Genomic DNA, 21608 nt, shown 5'->3' with positions numbered 1-21608 from the left:
AAAAATAAGTGTCAACAAAGTGAATGACAAATGGAGAATTTTAGTGGACAACTGGAAACTATAGTAAACATTTAAATGGAGACGGTAGAAACAAAACATACAAAATACCTATGATTAACAATTCAATATATGGGGTTAAAAGCAGAACAGATACAGCTGGAAAGAATAGGAAAAGTAGAAGATAAGTCAGATGGAGATATCGAGGCCAAATCATGCACAGAAACAAAAAGGATGGACAATATGAAAAATATGTATATTAATTGGGCCATCATTATAGATAAATGGCTGCTCGTCAATCTAGAACTTTCTAGGGAGTCTGAGACAGACACAAAGCTTTATTTATTCGTTCTTATCCCCCCATTGGTTGAGGATTGTCCCCTAGAGCATTAACACCCTGACACTTCTGGGTCGTGCATGTATAAGCTTCTAGTAGGCCATTCATGTGTCTCAACCACAGCCACAGAGCACTTCAGGAAGAAAGCTAGATACACTGCCCATATTTAAGAGGAGGTTCAATCAATATGAAAGGGTCAATGTCTGCTTGGAATAGCTGCATGAAATAGTTGTGGCTGGAATCGGGGGGGGAGCCAGGAAGACAGGTGGTGATACAATCGAGGCATTTCAAATAGTCTACGCCCTGCATTGTTTCAAGTCCAAATAATAAGGTCTTCAAGGTGGGGTTCAGCTGCAATCTGTACAAATACAGGGTTAGGGGTATAGGACTGCTGCTCTTACTGTATACAAAGCCATTACTGAGATTTATTATCTCCCTTATCACCAATTCTAGATTTTCTCCAACTTTGCTTAGCACTTCTGTGGTCTAAGATGTTTGTTTTGTGGGGTGACCCAGACATTCGTTTCTGAGGGTTTTGAGTCCCTTAGGTACATTTACTTTGTCAGGCCAAAATGGTTGCAATTGCAGAACTGTCATTATCACCAGGAATTTAGGCACCAAGAGATGTTTGAACTAGTTCTCTGAATTCCAGGTAAACCTTTCCATTTCCATTATGTAGGAGCAACTCTATCACCTCATGATAGTCAAGATCAATACCTCCATCCTTACCTATTGGGCTTCCATCAAAAGGAGCCCCAAATGACCAGGTACCGTCATAGTTTATGTTCATATGTCCTGTGGTGGAAGCATCCCTGTCTTAAAGAATCAGAACTTTTTATCTAGACGACCCTAAAAATACAGGGAAAAGAAGCCTGGATTTGCAGCTGGCTCACTAGGGGTGGTAATGAGAGGGATACCCATCCTCCCCCCACCCTTTGGCTTCTGGATTCATGGATTGAGTACATAGTTCCATATCTCAGCCTTGTGTACAAGTCATACCACATCCTAGAAAGTATCTCCCCAGCTTGAGGGTATTATATCTGAGCTAGCCCCTTAGCCAAACCTTTACTAGGTCCTTTCTTCATTTCTACAAGGTAAGATGCTTCTGAAGGACATAGTACATGAAAACAAGAATGAATCCCACCACTACAGGTCCATGATTTCATTTCCTTAGCTGTAAAATGGCATCCTTTGGTCTGCAAAGTTGGTGGGATTCATGTCAGGGGGAAAGTCATTCTGTAGATGGTGGTGCTGTAGATGACCCTGTAGAAGACCCTGTAGATGGTGGTGTTGGCATGGATATAACTTGAGTAAATGAATATTTCATGTGTTTATCACTGATATGATCTGCTCACACTTTTTTCACCTCTATTCATTGCTTGAGCTCATCCTGACTTATTATGAGGAAATTCATTCTTTTCTTTTGAAGTCTTCACTCTGCCTTTCCTGCTCCAGGCCTTCAAGAACACTGAGATCTTACTCAAAACCCAGGAAGTTAATCTGGATGCCCCATGTCAAGTTCAGGGTGACAAGTTCATTCATGCTCTGCTTCTAGATGCTACTTGATTTTTGCTGCTGAATTCGATCCTGCCCTGTCCTGCTATATTCTGGTGGTTCTCTCACTGGTTTAGACCTCTGCTGGCCTTGTCCCAATAGCGGACTCCATTGTTACTGTTCTCTTAACTCATTCTCATGTGAGTTAACATCATTTCCCCAAACGCATCAAGTACTTACTGGGAAACACTCATCGACAGTCCAGGCCCTTATGCTGAACTGCACGTCCTTCTGAAGATCTACTGTTGGAAATCCTCTATACTCTTATGGAAATACTAAAGCCCTTCCTCGATAACCATTTCTGATTCTATGAGTTAAAATGGTTTTTTTCTAAGCTACTAAAACAAAACAAAATCCAAGATGCAAAAGGAAGTAAAGAGAAGACATAGGCCATGTGATGGTCTTTTCCTGGGCAACAACGCTCCCATCCTTGGAGGCCACAGTCAAGCCCTGTAGTGTCTATAAAAATTTGGCAAAAAATGCTCCCTGGCCATTCCTGCCAAAGATAAACTACTTTGGTGATTAAATTTCAGATATCTATTTGGAAACAGCTGAAAAATCAAGTCAGATCAGACTTTCTTGGGCAGCAAAAGCATTCTGGTAGCTGGAAAAGAGGCAGATACATACAAAGAGGGTTTGTGTGCAGGCAGGAGGTGTCTGTGCAAGGCTGTGGCTGAGCTGCTGGCACAGAGGTACGTGGCTGAATCTCCCAGCTCTGTGGGCTGGATCCGCAGAGTGGAGAATGATCCATCAGGCCTTTGACCCGAGGATCGATCCTTGATTGTTTCAGACTTCTCCAAGAGATCATCCTTGTAGAATAAAACTAGAAACTCCACTTTCTGTCCTGGGATCTGTCTGTACCAATGTACAGAACCCATAGATTGGGTCACATCTCAGGATTACTCTCGTCCGCATCTCTGTGACCTGGTGGCTGGGGGTCTGCCTGACTTCAGGTTCTGTGTGTCCTGAGGGAGGAGAAAGAAGCCAGAGACTGAATAAGGAAATGGTTTGAAAGAGCCTCAGGTAAATCCAAGATGAGAAATTCCCAAAGATTCACCTGCTTCCAAGAGACTAAAACTCACCCAACATAAGAGCCAGGAATCCATGACGGGATTGGGAAGGAATGAGTTCTCTCCTAGAACAGACTTCTGGGCATCAGAAACAGGAGGAGAATTCTGAGCTCCCATGGTTCCTAGTCAGTCTGACTGACGCATTACATTTCCTGCAATGCCCACTTCCCCCTGGAGCGCCCCCTACAGGAGAGAGGAGGGAGCCTTGGTGTCAGTGCAGGCATCGGACTCCCCAGGACACAAGGCTCTGCTCAGCCCTTGGGGTCCCAAGGTGTGTGCAGCACTGGGGCCATTGCAAGGGGCGATGCCAGAAAATATGGGGTTCAGCACAGACAACCCCGAGTATACGGTCCTGCTCTGAAACGCTGGGGGCCTTCTCCCCTTCCTGCCTGTTGCGGGCAACGATCCAGGGCCATCAGGCTCTCTGGCTGATAACGCAGGATGTGGAGACCTGAAGAATTAGGATTAAAGGGACAGAAGGAAAAAGAATCCAGCCTCAAAGTGTCAAAGCCCGAGACGAAGAGGAGCCTGCGCAGAGCTGAGTCCCCGGGTGTGCAGCAGAGAGTGGCCTCGAGGACAGCGATCCGAACCTCACGAGGGAGCCACTATCCTCCGTGGCAGGGACTGACAGGGCCCTGTGGTGAGGCAAGCAGGTGTTCTGCAAAGGGGCTCGGAGCGCGTCTGGAGCTGGGACCAGGGCTGAGATCCAGGGTCTCACCTGGGTGGAAGGAACAGGCGGAGAAAGGTACCCGTTGGCAGGAGGCTTGGCAGGGCCGCCGCGGCCAGAGTGCAGCGCGTCTCCTGAAAGAGTCCCCGGGGCCACGTGCCGATCGGAAGCTACAGGAGGAACTTGAGGTGGACCCTTTCCGTCCCGCACTCAGCCGCGGGCACAGTCCGGCCCCGGGCAGAGCCAGGCCACAGGCTGTGGGCGTCTGTGCGGGGAACTGGGCCTTGCTGCATCCAGCGAACCGACCGGCACGTCGTGGCCTGGGGTTTCTGTCTGTCTGGGGTCCCACCGGAGATGTGGAGCTGAGCTGTGGTCGCCCCCACGGCTCCCCGGCTGCACCCAGGAGGTTTGTGCACGGGGAGCAGTTGGCTGTGCGGGGCTGTGTCCTCGCTGCTCGCACAGAGATACACGGCGGAGTCCTCTGGCTGTAGGGCGGCCACGTGAAGGTGCAGGAGGGAGCTGTCTGAGCACTCGGGTGTGAAGCGACTGGGGACACTGTCATTTTCGGCGAGTTCCTTATAGCTGTAGGCAAACATGAGCTTCGGTGGCCTCTGAGCACTCTGTTTGTACCAGTACATAGCGTTATGTCCCAGACGTTGTTCGCACTTCAGGGTCCCATTACTCCCTGTCGCTGCGACCAGGTGTTTTGGTGTCTGGGTAACTGCAGTGTCCATGGGGACTGTGGGAGCAAGAAAACAAATTTAGAGCGTCTTGGGAAGCAGCTCCATGAGAGAAGCTAGAAACCCGAGGACAGAGATGTCCCACCTGTTCCCAGACTCACTTGCCCCGAGGACACAAAGGACCACACAGCAGAGGGGCTGGTAGCTCATCGCAGTGTCTGACGGAAGGGACGCAGTGACTGTCTGCTCAGGTTCCTGTCTTCTGCATGTGTGTCTGTGGCCCCGACAGAGGGTTTGCTCGGGAGGTCACTGCCCCTGTTGGTTCTACAGCTCACGTTTCCTCTCCCTCCCCCCTTCCCGTGGGTTTGGATGCAGGTCCCTAGGCAGAGGAAAGGCCCATCCCCCCTCTGCCTTGAGGAGGTTTCTCGCAGTTGCTTTTTTTGTCATTGTCAGTAGCTTCCTCCCCTCCCCAATGAATAACTGAGTCTTTCCTTCCTCTTTCTGCTTAACAGCACCTCCTCCACTCAAACACACATCCCTTCCCCTTGGACAGGTGTCCCCCTCCCCCCCCCCCGCCCCCACCACCTCTCAGGGAGCCAGGAGAAACCCACGCAAGCCCCATCCTGGCTTAACTCAGAGGCCACCTTGCTTGGCTTCCAGAACCTTTCCCTGGAGCCAGCTGCACTCATTTTAAGACACAGGAATTTAATGCTAACTGGGTAGGAAGCACCGTCAGTGGGTGCTGACGAGGTTATGAGAGAAATATGCTGCAAGCCGTGCCCCTGGGAAGCATCTCGCCTACTTGGGGTGCTGAGCCTGAACATGGCACCCACACATACAGGGGAAGCACTGGAGAGTAACAAAAGGTCCTGAGGGACAGGGGCCACGGGGACCGCAGACACGATGCTATTGAGGTTGGAGAAGTGCAACCTGGACTAGATTTTCGCATCGAGGCTGTTCAGGTACCATGTCCCAAGCAGAACCAGGAGCAAACCCTGCTGCCAGAGCATTTGCTTCCTTCTTAAACCTCCTTCCCATTCCCCTTCCTTCTTCCAGACCAGCCTCGGGGATTTTGGTGAAGTCACAGCTCCTCCTAGAGGTCACAGGGGCACATTAACCTCCTCTCCACCTGCTGCCTCCAGTCCTTACTCCTGGGCCCAGGGGAGCACAGAGCACACAGAATTTCAGTTTGTCCAACAAGCATTGTCAAGAAAGGCAATATTCTCATCCTCAAAATGTTTCTAGACTCATAGGAGAAATATGACATGCTTTTTTATTATTTATTTTTTAATTTATTTATTAATGTTTATTTTTGAGAGAGAGAGTGTGTGTGTGTGTGTGTGTGTAAGCAGGGGATGAGCAGAGAGAGGGAGACACAGAATCCAAAGCAGGCTCCAGGCTCTGAGTGGTCCACACAGAGCCCCACGCGGGGCTTGAACTCCTGAATTGCGAGATCATGACCTGAGCTGAAGTCGGCCACTTAACTGACAGAGCTACCCAGGTGCCCCAGGATATGCTTTTAGACAACATTGAGTTTGGAGAGGTTTAGTGTATGTTTTTCGGAAGGTTAAAATATAATTGGTTTTTATCTGGCTAAATCATTTCATCTACTCACCTTCTCATTTCCTCATCTCCGAAACCTGGATAAAGGGAGAGTCTCAAATACTATCTCCTACCCTTTTATTTTTTTTTCAACGTTTATTTATTTTGGGGACAGAGAGAGACAGAGCATGAACGGGGGAGGGGCAGAGAGAGAGGGAGACACAGAATCAGAAACAGGCTCCAGGCTCTGAGCCATCAGCCCAGAGCCTGACTGACGCGGGGCTCGAACCCAGGGACCGCGAGATCCTGACCTGGCTGAAGTCGGACGCTTAACCGACTGCACCACCCAGGCGCCCCTCTTACTCTCTGTTTAAAACAGTATGAGCCATTCAGGATAAGCTTCCACCCAGATGTTTGCCCTGCTAGGACCTTCCAGAGTCTCCCCCCACCCCCACCCCCACCCCCGCTGCCCCCTTATCACAATACTGAACACTTTGCAGGTAATTAACACATACTTGAATGAATGAATGAATACATGGATGCAATGGAAAAATGGTAAGAGACCACATGTGAGTCTAACCATTAAAAAATTGTTTCCCAGTGTGGTATGGTTGGCACTGGTATATTTATTTGTACTTGTGGCTTACAGCAATTAAGGGCAGGGCATCAGGATACAATACAAGGCTGAAATGGGAATGATAAAAAAATGAATTTGGCTGGCATGAGGTGAGCTTCAGTACTAATTTTTTTAAGTTTATTTCCTTTTGAGAGAGAGAAAGAGCATGTGAGCCAGGGAGAGGCAGAGAGAGGGGGAGAGAGAGAGAGAGAAAGTCCCAAGTGGGCTCTGTACTGTCAGCACAGAGCCCCATGTGGGGCTCGAACCCATGTACCGTGAGATCACGACCTGAGCCGAAACCAAGAGTCGGATGCTTAATCAACTGAGCCACTCGAGCATGCCCCCCCTTTTAAAGTGTATTTATGTATTAGTACTAATTTTTATTTTAAAGAATAGTTATGATAATTTTCCAGTGTTTGTCGAGCACTGTCCAAAGATTTGGAAGTGAAAGTATTGTTTCCCTTTTTAAACTAGCCTTGTTGTCAGGGCCCCCAGGACGATGGGCATTTGAGGATTTCCTTATAGTATAGCACAAGAATATATTCTAGGCTCATCCTGTGCTTTCCCTGCTCCCATCTTGGAATCAGCTATTTCTCCAAAGAGCCCTGGTTCCTTTAAGTGGATAACGGTGTTCAGAAAACAAGAGATGGGCACTAGATCTGGGCTTTTGAGGTTACAGTACTTCTACATCCTCAGTAGACAGAGCCCAGGGAACACACACGAATGCACACGCATTAACATGTATCTTTAACTCTCTATCCATGTACATGTATTGAAAAGCCATAAATTTACACCAGTAATTCCAGTTCCAATTTCAGTACTCTAAGGTTCACTCTAGTGTTCTTTCTGTATTCGCAATTCCTTTATCCAGTACTGAGAAAACTGGCTCCTGTTCTCAACAGATTTACGTATTTGATCAGTCTCCTTGTATGGACCCAATTGTCCACTGCAACCCCAACCGTCTCTCCCTGGCACACGCCCCCCTCACCCTGCTTGGGAACCAACAGCCTGTGCCAAAGAGTCCTCTCCACGTTGGAATCCTCCTCACCTCAGTCCAGCGTCTGATACCCGACATGGCACATGTCCTGCCCAGTATGGACACCCTTCTCAACCTGCTGGGGCTTCAACGGCCTGTACCAGGCTGTTCTCCTCACCCCACTTGGGTGCCAACACCTCCTTTCTTGGGAAAACCCTCTTCACTTGGCAGAATCTCTGTCACCTGCACCAGGCCTCCTTCCTGCACAGATACAATGCAAAGCACTAGTCCTCTGACAGCAAAGATATTTCACTTCACAGATTGCTTGGGGGAATAATTCGATGCACTTCAGGTTAGCGGTGGGTGTGGGGAGGCCTCGGGGCCTTGTCTCTCCCCTTATGCTCTAGACACAGGTCAAGATCAATGCAGAGTGATGGCTGCAGCTAGTGAACATGTACTTGACTTGCTTGGACTTTTCTGAACCATTTGTATTTCTCTTCCCCCCCCCCCCACCCTGTTCTCCAGGAAGCAATGCCAATTTCCTTGTTCTAAAAGTCCGAGATTTTTCCTTTCTTCCCTCCTATACTAACACATTATTGGCATGCGTGTACCTGTCTTCCTGCTGAGTTCGAGCTTTTTAAGGTCACAGGCTGTATCTTTTTAAAAAATTGCTTTAAAAAAATTTCTGCATATTGTTCTCTAGGGCGTTACTTATTTTTTAACAGCTTCACTGAGGTATAATTGATATACAAAGACCCGCACATATGTAATACCACCATGTCTAGATAATACACGTATGTTAATCAGTTTCTTTCTCTTCCTTCCCCGCAAAACCCTTTCTCACCTGCCAGTCTTTTTTTTTTTTTTTAAATTTTTTTTTTCAACGTTTATTTATTTTTGGGACAGAGAGAGACAGAGCATGAACGGGGAAGGGGCAGAGAGAGAGGGAGACACAGAATCGGAAACAGGCTCCAGGCTCCGAGCCATCAGCCCAGAGCCTGACGCGGGGCTTGAACTCCCGGACCACGAGATCGTGACCTGGCTGAAGTCGGACGCTTAACCGACTGCGCCACCCAGGCGCCCCTCTCACCTGCCAGTCTTTGCAAAGCACCTTAAAGGTGAGCTCCTCTGGCCTGAAGCAGCAGTGATTCCTGATGGCCCACTACATGCTTCTCGATATTTCCTCTCTTGAAGGAGGAGGGAGGGGGCCCCTTCAATCATCCCCAGGTGCGCACATGTTCTCATCACTACCCTCTCATCTCCCCAGGACCCCGGTCTTCAGAACTACAACCTGATGCTCTCCCTCAGCATTCAAGAGTCTGCCTGAAGGGGGACTGGCCCCCTCTATGTTCTGGTCACCAAACAGCCATTGATTGTGACTCTACCGAAGAGTCCTGATTGCAATGGGTTCAGTGTGGAAGGGGAAATAAAATGATAAATAACAAAACCTATGGGGTATACATCTTTGGTTTTGTGTGTGTGAATATTCTAGGTGGTGAGACAGAGCCAATAGTGAGATGAAGCAGCTAAAATACTCCTGTATGATGTTTCACTAATCGTAAAATGGTAGGGTATAATCCGTGTTCAGCAGCATTTGAAGGACATGCAGAAAAACAGTTGTTCGGGGATTGCCGAAGTTGGAGAAGGCTTTCTGAAGGAGATGAGTGTAAGCCAAATCTATAAGCAATCTAGTCCTGTACGAGTTTATTTTTTTTTCTAAGAACCAGTTCTGGTTCATTGTGTATAAAGAGGTTAGCACATAGCTTCAACTTTTAGTTCTGGCATGCTATTTTTCTAGTAACATGAGGCAACTTTTGAGGTTGCCTTCTGAGATTTTCTCCTGCTACAAACAGGGACAGGGAAACTCTGTTGGGTTCGAACCTTGCCTTATCTTGGTTCTCCTGTTTACTATTCTAAAACCCATAATCTTCTGCTGGCCGTGACCCCTGATCACTTACCGTTTATTATGAGTCTCCTGATCTTCCATTACCAAGGGACAAAATTAAGAAAAAATGGTTAAAAGCTCTAAACAATCTTCTGGCTCAACACAAGGAAAAACTTTCCAACTGGATGGTTGAGAAGGTACTGGGACCTCCTTTCTGCAATAGAGGCTGGAAGACCTTCGGTGGGATGTTATAGACGGGGCCCAAGCATCTGATGTGGCAAAGAGAAACTGAGGCATCTACTCTGTGCCAGAGACAGAGCTACAGACTGAGAACTTAAATACAAAATATTTGTTTCAGGAGATCATAATCTAGTTGAGGAAATAGACAAAAATAAACGTTTACAAGAAAATTCAGAAGTTATAATAGCAATACACACAGGGCTTTAAAAGAGTGCAGAAAGGTAACAGAGTTATCTGTCAAGTCAGAGGCAGCGTGGGGTGGAGTTAGGGGTGGGCATAGATAAATGTCAGAGGTTAACTCTAAGAAGAGATGATGTCAAGGTAAATTTTAATGGATGAATTGGAGTTTGCGAGCGAAGAAGTGAGGGAGGTAACCCCATTCAGCAGTAATTTGCTGAACAATTACTATGTGTCAGATACATGTTGGCTTTGAGGCAGAATGGTAAGCAAATCAGACATCAGTTGTGCCCTCAGGAATTTTAAACCATCAACACTACACAGATAGATACTCACACAATTTATATATAATTGGAAGTAAATGTTATAAAAGTAGAAGCTGACAAGAAAACTCAAGAAAGCCTGATTTGAGCTAGAGAGTGCAGGTGAGGTTCATCAGGACCTCTGATTAGAGACCTAGAGAATGAGTGGGTGTTAAACTGGTGAGGCAAGTGGGAAAGGCACAGAGGTGTGAAATAGTGAAGAGTGTCCAGGTTCATAGGCTTCAATGCCATGCCCAAGAACTTAAATGCATCCCAACATCAGTATGGAGCTATTGAAGAGATTTATGCAGGAAAATGACATGATCCATTTGAATTCTAGAAAGACCACTCTGGTAAAACAGTATGGAGGTAGGTTGAAGGACAGTAAATCCAGAAACAAGAAAATACTAGTAGTGCTATTTACTTTAGCAGACCGTGGTCCTGAACGAAGGCACAGGTGGTTTGTTTGAAAGGTAAGTCAAGGATCTTCAAAGATAAGTCAAGGATCTTTAGGACAGAGCAGTGGGAAGCGAATGCTGACAGAGACATAATTTAGTTGTGTTAACACTTTAACAAAACTCTTGTATGTGGATCGAAGATCATGTTAACTTCTATTTCCCCCTGATTTTCTGTGGGTGTTCATTTTATACATGAGGATGTTAATGTGCAAAGACCCCCCAAAATGGAAGCTAGCGGCAGAATGAAGGCCAGAACTCTGTTGCCAGATTGAAATGTTCTCTCCCAGAATTTTATTGTTTCTCATCCTTTGGTACAAGTTTCTGTCTCTATCATTCTCTTCTTTGTTTTGCCCTGTTCTCTGTCATTCCGATATTCTACCCCTAAACCCCCAATTCCCTACCTCTTACTTTCTCCCGAAAGCATTACTTGAAGGTCAACAGTGAGCTAATTCTCTTAAGATCACTAGTTTTCTTTCAAGCCACACCTGATCATTTAAACAATCACCATTCAATTTTAAGTCTGGATGTGGGGCATTTAATTCATTTCTGCCTTCTCTTCTGGAGAGGGTCAACAGACTATGGCCCAGGTTTAAGTCTGACCTGCAGCCTGTTTCAGGAAATGAAGAAGGTTTACTGGAACGTAGCTGCACTCAACCACACATGTACTGTATATGGCTGCCTTCACGCCGCGATGAAGAGTAGTTGTGACAGAGACTGTATTGGCTGCAAAGCCTAAAACATTTACTATTGGGCTCTTTACAGGAAATGTTTGCTGACTCCTGCAAACAATATCATGGAGAGAATCACATGTAGCTAGAATAGAAATGTCCTCAAACTAACGCCATCCTTGAGCAGGGTTCTCAAGGAAGCCTGTCTGGTTCCAGGGTTCACTTTACCAAGAAAGAGCATTCTACTTGCCAACACTGGTTTTCTGTACATGGAAATGATTAGAAATTGAGCTTAGCACGGACTGTCGGGTTAGCATCAGGGTTATGACACAACCGCGTACTTTGTAACCTTGTTCTTTTTTGCATTCTTGTTGCCCTGATTGCTTATTTCAGGTTTTTTTTTTAGTAATTTAATATATCTTTTTTTCAGGGAGAGGAATTCTTATTTAAAAATTTCCCTTCCTGTTGGCACGGTTAAAGAGCCAGTAAATGGCCTCAGTAACTAGAGTTGTGTTAGCCAAGAAGGTGGCTGGAGCATCTAAGCGAAAAGAAAAACAGACTCCATCAGAGAGAAGATCATAAAGTTGCCTTCAGAGGCCAGTGAGTCTTGCTTCTGCCAATATAAATGTCAACATATTTTCTGGAGCCCAACCAGCCCTTAATTCAGGCCCAAGTTTAGATAGTCCTCCAAGGCCACTCAGCCGTGTGTATGGGAAAGAGGGGTGACAAATACAGATGCATTAAATACAGACACATGCCTCTGGACCTTCATGTGCTTGAAGTGAGGAAAAGAAGTATAGGTACCAACCCACTCTGCCCAGAAAAAGGAACGTGGATATTACCACACGTTGCACATGGCTATTTTCACGGACGTGACTGAGGAAGGAGACCCCCCACCTCCTCCACAACCACACACTGTGGCATGACCAGTGTTGACTGCAAACAAGAATTCATCGATGTTATTGAGGACAGATGTTTTGCACACACAAAGCGCAGACAAGAATATCTATTGAATCTGAGAAGTTTCAACCCAGTTCTCCGGGGCCCAACTTCACAGGATGATTGAGGCACAGTATCTCAGGAGTAAAAGGTATCTTTTACTTGTGTGAGCTCCCACACAATCGTGCAAGGATATCTTCTTCATGTTTGTTCACCCACTTTACAGAAAAGATCGGCATGGCGCTCATGTAGAGAGACACCTCACACTGATCCCGTGTTCTCCTGGCCTCTTCAATAGGGAGCATTCTTCTAGTATCTTCTGCTTGGCGTACTTTGCGCTCTCACTTAATATCCAGATCTACTCTGTTCCATGCCCTTTCCACACCCAGCAGCCACCACAGCCATGACCACCAGTGATACTTGGGATTTCCCACTCTCGTTTTGTCCGGCCCTCTGCCTGATGCTATGGGATCATTCTTCAACATGTGTTTGCTTTGGCAGCACATACACAAAACAACTAGTCTTCAATGTGATTTTAGGGAGCGCACAAATGACCACTGTTATTTAAAGAGCTATGTTATCAAACAGCATGTGTTCATTTTAATGTGCATTAGATAAAGATTCACCAACACATGAAATATCAACATCTATGCTTGAGAAGAGGCTCAGGAAAAAAGTCTACTTTAAAATCAAAACTTGGGGCGCCTGGGTGGCTCAGTCGGTTAAGTGTCCGACTTCAGCTCAGGTCATGATCTCGCAGTTCGTGGGTTTGAGCCCCGTGTCAGGCTCTGGGCTGACCGCTCGGAGCCTGGAGGCTGCTTTGGATTCTGTGTCTCCCTCTCTCTCTGACCCTCCCCAATTCATGCTCTGTCTCTCTCTGTCTCAAAAATAAATAAACATTAAAAATTTTTTTTAACCAAAACTTATTTTAAAGGCATTGTGTGCATGGTTTCCATGCACCACATGTGAGAGTTATTTGGGAATACCTAAAGTCCAGAACTATCACTCGGCATTTTCCCCACATCCCCACTACTGCTTTAGATGACTGAAGAGTCATCACGCTGCCACTGGATGGGTCCATGCTCCTTTATCTCAGGTGTTTATTTGGGCATTTGCAGGTGAGTCTAGATAATTCCTCTTACCTGGCAACCCTCACACTTCCCCTTCCAGGGAGAAGGGGTCCAAGTGATAAAGCCCAGAATGCACCAGGGAGAGCTCCCTACAGCATAGCAGCACATGAGCCAACTATTGTGGGAACTCTTTGAAGATGATGTGCTTTTCATATGGGCTAAGGTCTCTGGTGAGTTTCAAGGGAAGTTCCAGGGGTGATTCAGAACCACACAACTTCCAACACTTCACCATGGAGGTATCAGAAAGGAAGATAATTGGACGGGTTGAGAAGGCTCTCCCTTCTTCACTCTGGGCCTGGCCCTTCTCTTACTCCTTAATTTCCATGATTTTTAGGTATCAGTGAGGGACGGCCCCCTGCTTTATGTGCCATTCATTCAGTAGTTGATTACTGCCTACATTGTCCTAACATTCAAATCACTTACCCATGGCTATGGCCTTAGAAGCTACTTTGCCCATCTTTTCTCCTTAGATCAGTCATTCCCAGCTGGGGATGATTTTGAACCCAAGGGAACATTTAGCAATGTCTGGAGACATTTGGGTTGTCACAACGTGGAGGAGGGGCTAGTGGTACTTGTAACTAAGGCCAGGGGTGCTGATAAATATCCTACAGTGTTCAGGGCAGTTCCCCACAACACAGAATTACCTGGCCCCAAATGTCAGTAGGGCCGGGGGTTGAGAAATTCTGCCTTCTAGTGAATCATCTTTATATCAGCACAACTTTGAATGTAAAAGCAACAAACTACTTCATGAGAGACGATCATCTGCTAAAGCAGAAGTACATCCTGGTAGGCCATTCAGATGTGTGGGAGTAGAATCTGGTCCCTGAGATTCACTTATTCTGGATACTTCTGCCATGCTTCATTAATTATGACAACTCCTGCTTCAGGAACCCATTTCTTCAATTTATCTAAGAATTCTCTCTGCTCCCTAGGGTCATCCTTTAATTTGGTGGAGTTCAGGTTGTTCTCCTTAGTTATGTTTATGGCATCACAGTAGAGTTTATGATCCTTGAAATGAGTCTGCTCAAGTTTGAACACTGTGTTAACCACTCAAGAGCATAAAACTTTGAGCAAAACATGTAATTTCCCCAAGCTTCACTGTCCCCATATATAAAATGGTAAAAATTAGAACAACACCTATAAAGCTGTTGGTAAGGATTGAATGAACTGATGTATAGAAACCCCATCCACGGTGCCTGACGCATAGTAAGCACTCCATCGATTTCAATTGTATTACCATTTGTCAAGATTTCTGTATTATCTTGGTGTCCAGATTGTGATGAACTAAGTGGAGAGGTGTTGTATAGTGGTTAAATGCACAGACTCTGAAGCCAGATTTCCTGGATTGGAATCCTGACCCTACCGTGTACTTGCTAGGTGATGTTGCTCAAGTCCTCTGTAAATTTTGTGTGCCTCAGTTTCCCCATATGTATAGTGGGGATAGTAACAGGTATCTTCTAGGGTTGTAATGAGAATTTCTAAATTAATATATGCAAAGTTTTTATAGATATAAAGTACATAGTAACTTCTAGTAAGTTATCCTTTCATTCTCCTGTTTACCTCAATCATGGTTTCAATTCAGAACACTTTTTTCTTTTCTCAAGGAAACAAGTTTCCCTATTAATAATGAAAATTTAATGTGGCTATACAAAGCCACAGATGCCACAAGAAAAATTATATAACTTTGAAAGAGCCAATATTAATTAAACATCAAGGGGGTAGTGTTCAAGAGAGTTCTCAGATAAAAGTTCACACTTGAGACAACCAAATACTTAAGATTTTTGTCTGGGAAACAGGACACCTGCAGCCCCGTTCTGTGACCTTGCTCCAATGTACTTTTCTATTAAGGGGAACAAATTGCACCAGGTGGGTTTGTTATTTCCATTTCCATAACTTTCTGGAAAAGTAGACAAAAGCTGATGTTTAAATATGATGCTGAATTATCTTCAGTTTGGCATAGAATTGAATTCTAAATTTGGATTTGTAAGTTTCCAGTCAAATCACTTTTCTGGCACCCATGGCCATGGGTGTCAATGACAAACCTGGGGGTATAAATACCTGTGGATGAAAAGCGATCATCACACTTCTCAGTCCAAATCCAGTGAGCAACCATGAAGACCTTCATCTTCCTTGCTCTCCTGGGAGCTGCTGGTGAGTCTTTACGAATAAATGAATGCAGTGGATACATCTACCCCAGGGGATGCCTGAAGCTGCAGATAGTACTGAACCCTGTATATGCTATGGTTTTTTCCAATATGTATGTACTTATGATAAAGTTTAACTTATAAATTAGGTACAGTAAGGGATTAACAAAAACTAATAACAAAATAGAACAATTATATAATAATCATAGCATACTGTAATAGAAGTTATGTGTCTTCTCTCTATCTCTGTCTCTAAATATCTTATTGTACTTGACTCACTCTTCTTGTGATGATGTGAGATGATAAAATGCCTACATGATAAATGGAGTGAAGTGAATGATGTAGGCATAGTGAGATAGTGTTAGGTTAGTAATGACCTCCTGATGATACATCAGAAAATAGACCATCTGCTTCCTGACTGTGGTTCACCGAAGGTAACCGAAACCATGGATAAGGGGAAACTACCATAGTATAAATATTTATACATAATTAAACCTCACTTGTTGGGGACAGATTATAGTGAGCAGGAGTAACTAGTGTAGAAAGTATAAAGAGGCAGAAATTGCCCTGAACGTCAAGATAAAATCCATGAAGGAAGAGAGAAAAGGAAAGGATAGTTAACAATAAGGAAATGTTGCATTTTGAATTAATAATCGGGAACAATGACTAGTCTTGGGCTCATTGAAGAGGCTGTGAGGGTCAGAACCAGAGTCTCCTCTATACCGAAAGGATTTTAACAGGCAAAGATACTTTATTTCTCATGAATAAAAGCTATGGGCTGGGTTTTACAATGTCTTTCTTAATGAAATATCTCTGGTGTAAAATAACATATCATTTAATCATCAAAAGATGTAGAGAAATATCTGTTTCTATTCTTTATACTACCAAATTTTATCAAAAACTTGCTATTAAACTTTCCCGAATTGGATGAGTATAAATTCAATACACTAGTCTCTAAATGTCTTTCCCAAAATTACTGCAAAATATTTGAACACTAGGGTGGATATAATATAATCATAGACTTTGGGAGCCATAGAAATCTTAATAAATCAGTGGGCCAAACTTCACAATGCTGAATAAATTGAAAAATGTTAGAAAGATAATTGGAATAAGGGGAAAGGTTGGAGAGGGAAACCAAATATAATGTTCTATGAAATTATTTCATGAAAATTTTACACAATAACCAAAAAGAGAAATTTGGGGAACAAAAGTACAAACTCCCAATTCCTTCCAGGCTAGAACATTCTTAGGGGGCTTCTAAAAGCTTCCTTCCCTCTACTTCACGGGAATAAGTATCCTATACCAACCACCATAAATCAATATAAGCATGGTTACTGCAAAGCTTCACTGAACACCTATTTGCATGTCTGCTGAACAAAGTTTTGTATAAAAAGTATTCTGTTTTTAATGTTTATTTATTTATTTTGAGAGAAAGAGAGAGTGAGCAAGTGAGCAGAGGAGGGGCAGGCAAAGAGACAGAGGAAGAGAGAGAATCCCAAGCAGCAGAGCCTCATGCAGGGCTCGAACTTGCAAACCATGAGATCATGACCTGAGCCAAAACCAAGAATCAGATGCTTAACCAACTGAGCCACCCAGGCACTCCTAAAAAGTATTCTTTACATCCTTAGGTAGTAATGTTCAGGGCATTTAATACATAAGAGTCTCTGATCAAGGTGTGTGTGTGTGTGTGTGTGTGTGTGTGCACGTGCGTGTGTGTGTGTGTGTGTTTGTGTGGTACATATGTTGAAAAACAGTATATTTATCAAATTTAAAGCATAACTTACAAATTAGATACTTATAATGGTGTAAGTAGAGTATGTGTCAAAGGTATAGATAGAGTAATAAGATTTTGGGAAAAACATTATGGGAAAATTATGTTATCACCATGTCCTGATTATGTGTGACAAGAAAACATTATCTTCTCTTTTCTAGTTCACCTACAAAAACTTAGTGGTAAGTAGAAATTCTAAGATGTATCTTTTAACAGATAGTTTCCAACTTTTCCTTGTCAGTGGCTTTCCCCATTGATGATGATGACAAGATCGTTGGGGGCTACACCTGTCGGAGGAACTCTGTCCCCTACCAGGTGTCCCTGAACTCGGGCTACCACTTCTGTGGCGGCTCCCTCATCAATTCCCAGTGGGTGGTGTCTGCGGCTCACTGCTACAAGTCGTAAGTAACTGATACTCACATATCTGTTCTCCCAGATCAGCTCATCCCCCAGCCCTGCCAAAGCACAATCAGGGTAAACTAGAGAGTTATGCTTGAGGGGTGAGCATTCAGATTCTAGAAGCCTTGTCACTCTCCCCAGGCACTGTATGTTGCATTGAGGGAATTTTACATGGACAGCTAACCTTAGAGTTCCCTGGTAGCCTTCCAAATGATGGTACCAGAGACAGAGGAGGGGAACTAGTTAGTGATGAAGTATACCTAGGATTAGCTTAAGAGCATTAATCGATAAATAGTCCCAATCATTATAGCTCAACCAGGAAAAAATGGCATATGGAGGTAAAAACCCAAAAGAAGTTTCCAGTACAATGTTAAAAATAAGTACAACTCATTCTGCCCCCTTGAAATCCTGGCATGTTTCTGATTCCTGCCATGTCTCCCTACAATAACTGATAATCTCAACCAGAGGAGGAATAGCATGTGCTGAATAATATTCATCAATTCCCACCAAACCTGCCATCATTGTATTGGTGTCGTTCAGTCATGGGAACTAAAGGCATCTAGCTATTCTAACAAGATGGCGGGCTGGTAGTGACACCCACTTAAGAGTTACTCTAACCTGGACCGTACCTGGTAGGGCTGCCTTAAGTGCACAATTACCTATGTGTGGGAACACTTGAAGGGGATGGTGTTCATGCTTATGCTTATGACTGGGGGGAACAGGGGAGGGGGAAAATCTCAAGTTGGATACTTATAGAACTTTGCATCCTCTAATCCAGCCGAATCCAGGTGCGTCTGGGAGAACACAACATTGCAGTCTCTGAGGGCAGTGAACAATTCATCAATTCGGCCAAGGTCATCCGCCACCCGAGATACAATGCAAACACTATTGATAATGACATCATGCTGATTAAATTGAGCTCACCTGCCACCCTCAACTCTCGAGTGTCTGCTATCTCTCTGCCAAAATCTTGTGCACCTTCTGGTTCCCAGTGCCTCATCTCTGGCTGGGGAAATGTCCAGAGCCTTGGGGGTGAGTGTCACCTGGAACAAAAGCACCAAGTCTGAAAATCCTAGAAGTGAAAGACATGTTGGGGGTCAGTTAGTCTGAACTGTCACTCAAGGCAAGGTTCCCAGAGGATAGTTTGTGGATGTATGGAGTCTTAGGAAGATTCCTTTGCTGGAAAACACAAGAAAAAATGAACTGTGATAAAGATAGCAGATGTTCAGCTGAAGTGTGATTCGTGATTTGCAAAGAAGTAGAAACCGAGGAGGTAAACAGAACAGAGGCTGAGAGATTTGGTACCACCTAAAGTATAGACCTGCTTAAGAGGTAGTCTCCAGATTTGAGATCTGGAGTCACTGATGCCAGCGTCAGAGAGAACAACTTGTTGATTAAAACTGTTTGGAAGACTTTCCAGATAAAAGTTTTTCTTCCAAAATAGAAGTTACTGGAAAAGTAGGGAAGGAGGGAGAGATTGGGAAAGAAATCTCCAAGAATCCTGTGGGTAATTCCATTTTTACCCTTGTGCCCAACAGAAAAATATCCCGATGTCCTGCAGTGTCTGAAAGCTCCCATACTAACTGACAGTGCTTGCCGTAAAGCCTACCCAGGCCAGATCACCAGCAACATGATCTGTCTGGGCTTCCTGGAAGGCGGAAAGGACTCTTGCCAGGTTAGTTTCTCTGTACTCCTTCTGGCCAAGCCGCAGGCATTTCCACCATATTTTCCCTTTCCTGAAACACAGATTGAGAAGCTGTCTCTGGGATGGATTATAAGGGACAAGGGAGAGATTTGGGATAAATGATAAATTTTCCTTTTGAGATATTAATGGTTAGGGTCAAGGGTAAAAAGATACACAGAAGATGCTGTGCAAACAGCACACCCAGGCACCCTGCTGAGGAGGTATATTGTACCAGGAAACTTTCTGGAAAAAAAAGCAGGGCTAGCTGGGCAGCATTGCACTCACCTGTCCTCACCTCTTCTTGGTCCTGCCCGCCTGCAACTAAGAGAAGAGCAGGAGCTAGGAGGCGGGGGGTGGGGTAGAAAGGATAGGGATGTAGTACAGAGATTGAGGGTTGGATTCCCAGGAAAAGTGAAGATGCTTCCTGGAGAATCAGCAACCTGGGAAAACGGACCCAGGGTGATGGAGAAACAACTTTGAGCCTTTCCCCCAACTTGGTGTAACTGAGAGTTCTTATTGTCTCTTTCCTCTTGTTCAGGGTGACTCTGGTGGCCCTGTGGTCTGCAACAACCAGCTCCAGGGCATTGTCTCCTGGGGTGCCGGCTGCGCTCAAAAAGGCAAACCCGGTGTATACACCAAGGTCTGCAACTACGTGAGCTGGATTCAGCAGACCATCGCTGCCAACTAAGCACATGGACCTCTCCACACCTTATCCCGTTAGTCAACCTCGCCTTCCACCTATGCCTGAAAACAGTATCTAAATAAAAAAATTTTGTCCCACACCACATGTGTCCAAGAACTGTCCTTACTTAATATTTATGAACTTTATCTTCAAACTGACTGCTGAGTAAGAGAGTGGGCAGAGAATTGAACAATTACATGAGGATAGAATTGGAAAGGTTACATAGGTATTCATTCAACCTGATCCAAATGAATTTACTGATCGTCTATCTGCTAGGCTCTGTGTGGTCCATTGAAGATATAAGCATGGATAAGCTTTGAAGTCACTATTGCCATCACATTTTTGAACAGATGATGATGACATCAGGGTACAGAAAGGGCAAATCAACTGCCCAAAGTCATTGAGTTAGTTCAGAGTCAGGGAAGCTCCAGTGGCCCTTATTCCCAAAGCATTGCTACTGCTGTGACACTATGGTCTCCTTTTTTTTTTTTTTTTTTGGCTCCAGTCCATCTGAAACTGTGAGGCTAGATAATGGAAACCACCAGATGGAGAATTTGTTTTTTTGTACAAACCACAGATTTCCTGCATTTCCCAAGATTTTACCTACCTACATATTCCAGTTCTCTAAGATCTTTCTTGCTTTCCCACTGGGATTTTATTGCTATTGCAGGCATGATGTCTGTAGGCAGTCTGTGCCCATTGCCCGTCTTCCACCACCAGACCCCCACATCCCACCCAAATAATGTACTATTTTGAACTATAAAAGAAAGAAAGTGAAAAAGCAGGTCAGTTTACAGAGCAGATCTATTACACTGAGATCATAGAAGTTGTGGCTACAGAGTTGGTTTGGAGAAAAAGTCCCAACACGTGATTCCTGTGTATATCCAGTATGGATTCAGGAGAAGAATATAATGGGATCTAAGCATGGACATCCTGGAGCAGATGGAGGAGGTTTGAAACGGGAAAATGTTCACAGCCTCAGTAATAAGGTGAAGGAGGGATATTGTCTTAGTCGGTTTAGGTTGTTATACCAAAAATGCCATAGACTGAGTGGCTTAAACCACAAACATTAACTTCTCATAGTTCTGGAGGCTGGGAAGTCCAAGATCAAGGTGCAGTGGGAAACAGTGCAGGCCCACTTCCTGGCTTGTAGACAGGGGCCTTCTCACTGTGTCCTCACCTGGCAGAGAGAGGGCTCTAGTCTCTTCTTATAAGGACGCTAATCCCATCATGGGTTCTCTAGCCTTATGACCATATAAACCTTGCAAAGGTCCAATCTCCTAATACTGTCCTGTTGTGGGTTAGGTTTGAGCACATAAATTTGTGGGCATGGGGGAGGGGCACAAACATACAGTCCACACCAGGTACTTTGGAAGAGGAAAATATGGGAAGATACATGCCCCATTACCAAATTTCTATTCCTTTGTAATTCTGGATGGCACATTCATAGGAACCAGTCCTGAGCCCTTCATATTGCCTTGTCAATTCCACTGGGATGGAGGCCAAATTCCTTAGCCTTGCATTCAAGGCTCTTAAATATATGGTCATAACTAAGTTGTCCTGTCTTATTTCCAGAGTTCTCATTGAACTGCTTTCATGTTTGCATATGGCCTAAATTAATTAATTTCATATATAACTCCTCTATGTTAAAATAGGTAGCTTTAGATCTACCTTAACTAAATATCTCAGG

General features: G+C 44.6%; 1 protein-coding gene and 1 gene segment (V, D, J or C); one reads left to right on the top strand and one right to left on the bottom strand.

Moving 5' to 3' along the window:
* Positions 1-234: 234 nt before the first annotated feature.
* On the bottom strand, positions 235-4683 carry LOC101095329. The segment is given in 2 exon segments: positions 235-4364; positions 4467-4683. Coding segments are annotated over 2 exon segments (618 nt in total).
* A 10563-nt stretch (positions 4684-15246) lies between these two features.
* Positions 15247-20018, top strand: LOC101085453 (cationic trypsin). Its single transcript, XM_003983122.4, has 5 exons — positions 15247-15389; positions 17395-17554; positions 18331-18584; positions 19091-19227; positions 19775-20018. The coding sequence occupies exons 1-5, from the start codon at positions 15350-15352 to the stop codon at positions 19922-19924; spliced, it is 741 nt and encodes a 246-aa protein (XP_003983171.1). The 5' UTR covers positions 15247-15349; the 3' UTR covers positions 19925-20018.
* The last annotated feature ends 1590 nt before the right edge of the window (positions 20019-21608 follow it).

The sequence above is a fragment of the Felis catus genome, chromosome A2, assembly GCF_018350175.1.
Source record: "Felis catus isolate Fca126 chromosome A2, F.catus_Fca126_mat1.0, whole genome shotgun sequence".
Lineage (NCBI taxonomy): Eukaryota > Metazoa > Chordata > Mammalia > Carnivora > Felidae > Felis > Felis catus.
The sequence above is the reverse complement of the archived record's forward strand: the minus strand, read 5'-3'. Positions and strand labels throughout refer to the sequence as shown.